Source organism: Micromys minutus (assembly GCF_963924665.1).
Source record: "Micromys minutus genome assembly, contig: SCAFFOLD_828, whole genome shotgun sequence".
Classification (NCBI taxonomy): domain Eukaryota; kingdom Metazoa; phylum Chordata; class Mammalia; order Rodentia; family Muridae; genus Micromys; species Micromys minutus.
In genome coordinates, this window is record NW_027667179.1 from 1,269 (window position 1) to 9,713 (window position 8,445).

General features: G+C 43.6%; 1 protein-coding gene across 1 annotated transcript; it reads right to left on the reverse strand.

Moving 5' to 3' along the window:
* Positions 1–4,586: 4,586 nt before the first annotated feature.
* Positions 4,587–5,455, reverse strand: LOC308416210 (isoaspartyl peptidase/L-asparaginase-like; the record flags this gene model as incomplete). The annotated part of the gene is made up of 2 exons (XM_080942619.1): positions 5,315–5,455; positions 4,587–4,787 (listed from the first exon to the last, which is right to left on the reverse strand). Coding segments are annotated over exons 1-2 (271 nt in total), but the record flags the coding sequence as incomplete, so codon positions are not given.
* Positions 5,456–8,445: the final 2,990 nt, after the last annotated feature.

Below are 8,445 nucleotides of genomic sequence, written 5' to 3' on the forward strand. Positions count from 1 at the left end.
GAGCATGCACAAGATGGAGTAAGCACTCTCACATCACTGAGAGCAGAAGAGAGGAGAGGACACTGGTGGACTCAAGCCAGGATGGATCCTGAAAGGCATCGCTCTCAGGTTCAGATTGTATTTTCATTTTAAACTAAAATTCACAATAAAAAATTAATGGGAAAAAAAAAAAGCCCACAAGGTGGGGTGGGCAAGCAAGTGAGATTTTACAGAGGCACGAATGGCAGCCAGCAGGCTGTTAAGGGCAATGACACACGGTCTCAGCTAATTCTCCAGGTCATTCTGTTCCAGGCACCAAGTAAAGTCATGTTTGGCCATCACTAAGGAAATCAATAGATCACTATCTGATAGCTGGTCTTTTTACCTTATTCTACTGCACATTCTTAGAAAGACATTCACAAGGAACAGAAAAGATAAAGGCAGACACATTTGGGAGAAAACATCTGCTTATCAAAGTCATATGTTTGATGAGACATTTATATCTTGAATATAAAAAGAGTCCCCAGAACTCTTCATAAGTAAGGAAAAACAATCTAATGAAAATAGACAAAGGATTATGCCCTCCAACAAATGTTTAACATCATTAATGATTTTGGGAAATGCAGATTAGCACCAAATCACAGGTCTACTTTGACTAGGCCAGCTAAAGTAAAAGACAAAACCACACCAAACCCATCAGTGTGGTTGTGTGCTTCAGGAAATGGGAGAAGGCATTCACAGTCACAAGGTCTGGAAGTTCCTAATATACTTAAGTGAAATATACTCTTGTAATAAACCTTTGTTGAATTCCTGAGAAGTAAAACTTGCATTAAAGTAAAAAATAAAGAACCCTCTACTTGTGTTTACAGAGATTTAACGCATTGCTGGGTGGCCTGCTACAAGTGCTGGTCCATCCTGGTGCTACCAGGAGGGTCCAGTCTTTGACACTGTAATGCAACATTATCATCTCCAAAGTTCACACTCAAGTTCCACACAATTTGAGTTAAGAAACGTTGTAAAGATTCAGGTTTTAAGTAAATTTGTTGGGCTCGTTTGTTTGTGATGGACATGCCTCCTGCTATTGGAAAACTGTTCGATCTAAAATCATTGAGCCTTGTGGCCATGGAAGCCAAGCCTACCGGCAACAATCACAAGATTACCAAATCCTAAGGTTCCACTGTGACAATGGCAAAGGCAAAACCACAGGCACAGGAAAGTTGCCAGTGGAGTCTAGGGCTGCATGGAGCGCTGCCCGAAAGGGCAGTGGGACAACAGGACTAGTCCATATCTTCACCGAAGCAGTGGTTATTATATGTTTGTCACGGGCAGAACACATTGGCAAGAAGAGTTTGTTGCATGTAAATCTATGGGATTAAAACATCAAAACTGTATGGGACTGACAGAGACTTCTGTATCTGACGATACCTCACAATCACCTGGAGGTTTCAAAACAAAGGCACGAAAATCAATTCCTAACCCCATATTCATAAACATTTGCATTTTGGTTATCTTCTAAAAGTTTCAGATATATATTTGGTTATGAATACAATTTGTATTTTATGAGTATGAGTGTTTGCCTGTAAGTATATCTATCCATCTCATGCATGTCTGGTACCCTTAGAGGTCAGACAAAGGATCGGAACCACCTAGAAGTGGAGTTTATTGACAATTGTGAACCTCCATGGAAGCTTCTTACAGATGTAAAGGACTTACAGAACGAAAAAGGTAATGATTGAGTTGCCCATTTAAGTAAATCTTTCAAGAACATTTTAAGTTGGGTGTGGTGGCCTGTGCCTGTAGTTCCAGCTACTCAGGAAGCTGAGGTGAGAAGATCATTTGAGCCATAGGAGTTTGAGGCTGGCTATGGAAAATGCCAGACTCTATCTCAAGTAAATAAACAAGCAAAAATAAAGATAAATCTAGCATAGACATCTAGAATTTTACATCATCAACTTTACAGTGTTACTTAATGTTACTTTTCAATGAACTAAGTATTAAGGAACAAGCTCTGAATATAAAACCAAGTTCATATTCATACATGATCAGAAACACAGATGATATTTTCACATACACAAAGACAAAATTTACAGATGCTCATTAAGGCCACGGAACTCTTATCAGAATCCACTATCAGGTTTCTGAAGATTCCAAATAATTACCCAGAGGATCCTAGCAGAGGCACTGGGATACTGTTTCTATTGACCACAGCTAGAGGATCTTAGCAGAGGCACTGGGATACTGTTTCCATTGACCACAGCTAGAGGGTCTTAGCAGAGGCACTGGGATACTGTTTACATTGACCACAGCTAGAGGGTCTTAGCAGAGGCACTGGGATACTGTTTACATTGACCACAGCTAGAGGGTCTTAGCAGAGGCACTGGGATACTGTTTACATTGACCACAGCTAGAGGGTCTTAGCAGAGGCACTGGGATACTGTTTCCATTGACCACAGCTAGAGGGTCTTAGCAGAGGCACTGGGATACTGTTTCCATTGACCACAGCTAGAGGATCTTAGCAGAGGCACTGGGATACTGTTTCCATTGACCACAGCTGGAAGCAGCAGATGGGAAAGGCAGAGTCCAGATGCATCTCTTCTTCAGGCATCTGGAAGTGGGAGACTCCCCAAGAGGCAACCTTGGGAAGCAGCTGCAACAGTTCCCTGATCTGCACTCCCTTAACTAGTGTGGAGGAGAGACCCTGTTATAGACCATCACAGGAGGGATCCTTTTAGATTAGAGGTTACCAGAGACCTAACTGAACCAGCTTCTTCAAGGAAAGGTTCTGCAAGTCTAGTCAGTCTGGAAGTCTAGAAACCACCATGAAAGTGAACTGTAATATCTGAATCTATAGATAGATTAACTTATAAAACTTTTCAATAAGTATCTGAGTGCCTAACAAAGTCAAGGAGACAGAGCAAACAGCTCCCCAAGGCTGTCTCTCTGCGGGCCTCCCACTTCCAGATGCCTGTAGATGAGTAGTGCTGAAAACAAGGAGATCAGAGGCTGAGCAGCCACACTGGGCCTGGTAACAGCAGAATATCTGCCTGGACTCTCTTTCCCATCTGCTGTTTCCAGCTGAGGTATCCCAGTATCCCAGCAGCCTCTGCTAAGACCCTCTGGGCAAATATGTGATGATTAATTGATCAAGAGATCCTGAAAAAATTTTCCTAAGACAGATGGTATGGGGGTGGTACAGTTCTAAAAAATATTTTAATCTTAAGATTTTAGGTTTTCTACTTTAAAACAAAAGAAATGAGTGTTTTCCCAGTAAATTAATCTGCAGTGTTCTGAGAGATAAGCAAATAATTATGCTTACCTCACAGCACTATAGAGAGAGTTAATCTTTTGAATTTCTTAGGCCACTGCTACCTGCGTCATGTAGACACATTAACCAGGGTGATTAGTATCCTAGAACATCACCAAAAGCAAATAATTCACTCTGATTGTATTTATATGACTTTTAGGAAATGAAAGTCTTTCTTCTGAAGGAAGGAGTGGGAAAGAGCTTTGGGGTTTCTCTCAGCACCTCCCTTCTGACAGTGATGTGTGAAACCCCTCCCCACATTATGCTGACACTGACCTTCTGACACTAGCCACCTGAAGAATCTGATCCTACTGGCTAAGGGGTTAGTCCTACAAGACTGCTTCCTTACTTCAGATGCTAGTTTTTAAGTTGTAGCTTCTCTATAATTTCTGCCAGACAACTACAAGCCAGTCTCTCAAAACCCCTGCTAGGGCTTGATTTTCAGATGCATTACTAGTGTGTTATATAAAGCAGGCAGGTGAGCAGAGAGATGAAGAAACACAAAGGTCAGGGTCTGGAAAAGTGCTGGGTGCAGGGTCTACTTTTGCTGTGGCCCTAGGACTGGCATATAGCCATACTCACCAATTTGGAGGTTCTCCCATCCCCAAAATTCAGGGATGTGTTTTGGATTGCTTGATTGTGGGGGGCCCTTTCTCTTTTCCGGAAGATGAGAGGGGCTGTAAATCACAAGTTGCCACTTATGGCTTGGTCTGTAAAATGATTGGTCTCCACCTAGAGACCTATCCACCAGAGTCAGTTTACTAGTCAGCTGATTAGGGACTTTATTGTTTAGTAGGGACCAGATATTACAATAAAAATACATAATTCTCCCAGCATCTGATTCAAGATTTTTGAGCCTAATTTGTGGGAGGCAGAGAAAACACAGACAGACAGAGGGGTAGAGGGAGGGAAAGTACACACAGTTCTTTAAATTGAAATGGCTACATTTTATGGTATGTAAAGTTTACCCCAAGAACCAGAGATACAAAAACGTAAACCAGTAAACCCAGCACTTGGGAGGCTGAGGCTTGAAGACTGTGTTTGAGGCCATGGAGGGATCTCCAGCAGGATGCCTGGCTTTGGTATTGAATTCTTAGGGGGCAGGGCTAAATAAAAGGTGAATTAACAGACTTAAAAAAATTCTCCAAACAAACTGCTTAGTGCAAAATGAGGAAATCCAGTACTGCGTCTTGCTCTAGAGTACTTTTTGACCATAAAGCTGGTCACACTAACGGATACCGCATCTATGTGAACAGGAGTTTGCCTTAATTTGGCATTATTCACTGGGGAAAGCATAATTTACCTGCGTTGAACTCCGGGTCGTTTTCCAGAACAGTCACGGCTCCTTCTACAGCATCTACCGCGCTCCCTCCCGCCTTGAGGATGTTGTAGCCCTCGGTTGCAGCTCTGGCAACGCCCTCACGCACCAGTTCTTTCCGGTTGGCTGAGATGTTGCTTGCTCCGCCACCATGGACTACCACCACGAGATTCACATCGATGGAGGCTAGGCATCAGGAAGAAGCAAGTGTCATTTCGAACCGGTCCAAGAGAACCGACCCAAGTAGCAGCAGCAGCGACAAAGTGGTTTCCGTTTCTTTTTTCTTTCTTTTTTTTTTTCCCCTGCTCGGTGAGAATTTTGTCGGAAAAGCCCAAGTGACCCATGCCCTTCAGCATTCCTCCCCATGCTCTCCCACTCCGACCCCCCGGGGCAGGGCCTGGACCATCACTGGCTCAGAATGCAGGTGTCAAGGCTCTGAGCCCGCGTTTATGCCTCAGCGATACGGCTCAGCCTCAGTTTCCCCGGAGAACAACAGTCTCTTATTTCGTGTTGGGGTGCCGGTACAGAGGACGCATATATTAGAGCTCCAGCCCTCCTCCCAGGAGTCTCTCTGTGCCTCAGTTTTCCGGGGTCCCTATTCCAGTTCCCTCCACCTAAAGTCGGGGTACCCTGAGGACTGGACTTCATGTCCTTCAGACCAGCGCTTCTCTTTGGTAAATCCTACATTTTTGTTCCTGTTTCCTTTCCCATACCTCGGGCTGGTGGTGCCATAGTGCCGCGGGCGCACAGAGGAGCTCCGTCTCGGAGGCGGGGGCTCGCCATGATGTCAAACTGGGCAAGGCGCTAGGCAGCAAACCGCTCGCCGCTCAGCCCGCAACCGCAACCGCTCCCCAGGCAACGGTTCTGCGCTTGCGCACGAGGGTGGGGCCCCCCGGGGCGCTGCTGAGTTACCGTAAAGCCCTGTGGTCCCTCGTGCTGCGCACCAGTCTTCAGGGACTCCAGATCTAGAACAACACCGCTGTTTTACTCTTCGACCTCCCTAATAACTCGCGGGACCCTTCATCTCCTTTGCTTTGAAATTATCGCATGCTCTTAAGTCTTGCTAGTTAGAATTCTACACCAAAACCTAGTCCCTTTAAGTTCCCCAACCTAATCTTTCGGAAGAGCAGAAAATGAAGTAGACTGCTGCCTTTAACTTGCCAGGTTCTGTTAGATGAGAGCCCGAAAATCCCAGCCGACGCCCCGCCTCCCCCCTCGCCGTCTAAGTCTAGGGATTCCAGCTCTAAATCCCTTCATCTCTCAGTGCCATCCGTTTGTTGACGTTTCTTCTTTCCCTGCTTCCAGCATTCCCTAAAGTTGTGGCAGCAGGGGTAGAAGACCAAACACTTTGTATTCACTAAACGGATCCCAGATTCTAGTTTTGTTCTAACAGTCAAAGAGGGAGAACAGATAACCTGGATGCGTCTACAGGTTTCTGTAGCCATGACACATGGGAAGGATACCCTGCTTTATAATGTAAAGCAATGTTATTTGAATTATGAGTTTGTTTTTAATATCCTTTGTTTTTTAATTTTAGATTTACTGAGGCAATATTTTATTTTCTTACCTCCAACCAGAGAAAAGCTGCATCTGTTTCTCCTAACCACCACAAAGGGCCATCCTTCCTACTTAGTCTATCCCTAGCTTCCCAAGGCCAAGGGATCCAAACAGGACACACCCAAGCCTTCCTGGTGGCCCTAGAGACCTTTCTTATCTTTTGCCTGTGCCTCTCTCTACCAAAACAAGTGACTGGTTGGTTTTGCAATCGCAGGCTCTGGGTAGATTTGTCTTGTCCTTGTTGGGGTGGGTTTCATTTATTGTGTTTATTTGCTGCATAACTAGAGATCTCTGCTTGAAGAAAGATCTTTTGCAAAAGAGCTGCTGGAGGAGGGACTGGCCTTTAATTCTGGAAACCAGAGCATTAGGTCTAGTACCCTGTCTTGCCTGCCCATCTCCTTTCACTGTATCCCGTGCTTCCAGCCAGCGATGTCTTCACCCCTTTCTCTTTCTTTGAGGGATGTAAAGTCAGAATGTGAGACCCTAAGAGTGACTTTGCTATAGAGAGGAGTTCGAATTTGTTCTAATTAGAAAGAAATTGAGATGGTCTCATGCATTACAGTCCGGTCTCAAACTTACTATGTAGCTGAAGTTTGTAGGCGCAATGTTATTGTGCGCTGTGTAAGATTATCCTTGTATTATTCAAAGGCTGACTTCTCTGCCTAGTTGCAGTCTGGACATGGCCTTGAAATGCTTATTCTGAGTGCTGCATAAGCATCGATCCCCATTTATTCTGATTTGTCAATAAGAGATGCCAATGACTGAGCAGGGGAGAGAATTGGGCTGGACTTTCTCCCTTCCCTTCTTGGGCAGGCTATATCTTTTCTAGGGCAAAATGCTTTCTGGTAATAGAAAAAGTATTTTATTTCAGGTGAAATAAGTTTTTTTTTTGAAAAATTGAAACTAAATATACATTAGTGGATGAATACACCCACTTCTGCCTTTTTACACACACACACACACACACACACACACACACACACACACACGGTTTACATGTATTTATTTTTAGATCATAGAGGACTTTCATTTTTAATTTCAGCCTGCCTTTTGCATGCAGCTATTGAATTTGAATCACTGTAATTCTTTTATTCTTGCCTCTGCCTCCCAAGTGCTGGGAGTAAAGGCATGAACCACCACCACCTTGTTTGCTGAAACTCTAGAATTTAGAAACCAACTAATTTGTAGAGATCTGATTGTCTCTGTTGGGATTAAAGGCACGGGCTACCACCACCATATTCAAATATTTTATCTTAGCTCCAAATCATTCCAACTCTTAGAGATTTAGAAAACAAGTTTGAACTGTAGTAACCCTTTGAATTTATTTAAAATATTTTAAAATTCTTAACTGTGTTTTTAATATTAAACAACAAAAATATACTTTTTATTTTAGAAGAAAGCTCAAAAGCTATTGTCCAACAGGTTTGTCCATTAACTTATTTATTTATTTTTCTTTCTATTAATTAATTAATTTATTCACTTTACATCCTGATAGCAGCTCCCCACTCTCCCTCCAGTCTCCCCCTCAAACTGCCCCTCTTCCCACTACCCCTTCCTTTTGCCTCTAAAAAGGGGTGGTTCCCCCCCACTCCCATACTAACCTACCCTGGCATCTCAAGTCACTGCAAGACTAGGCCACCCTCTCCCATTGAGGCCAGACAAAGCAGCTTAGTTAGAGAACAGGATCTACAGGTAGGCAACAAAGTCAGAGTAAGCCCCACTCTAGTTGTTGGTGTTGGAGTCCAGGAGTTGCCCCACAAACATGAACACTGATCTTAGTCCAACAGGGATAGTTTATTGAACATACATCCTAAAACTGATCAATCATGGTCACAGCTCAGGATTTGGGTCTGAGGCTATGACCTCAAACATTTTTCCATTTCATCTTATAAAGGTCAAAACTGCAAAAATTACAGTAAGCTCATATGCAGGTGCTGGAAGTGTTTCCCGGTGTTTGGCCCCGACTCAAGTCGTTTTAGACACAACAGTTCATATTGCTCTTCAATATGATGGGTTCTACATGAAGCTTATAGTTGTGGAACTTCTTAAGATTAACAAAGCTCATAACACACAGAATATAACAGGGTATGTGATTAGTATAACCCTGCTCTGAGTCAAATTATTTTTCTGCAGCAATGACTGCATCATAGTACAGCAACAAGATGAAATAGCGGGAAGACATGGAGCAAATGGGTACAGCTCTTCTGGGGGTGGGTGTCAGACCATAACAGGTACCTCCAAAAGACCAACGCTTGTCGTGTCCTGCTTACAGACAACTTGGGCAGAC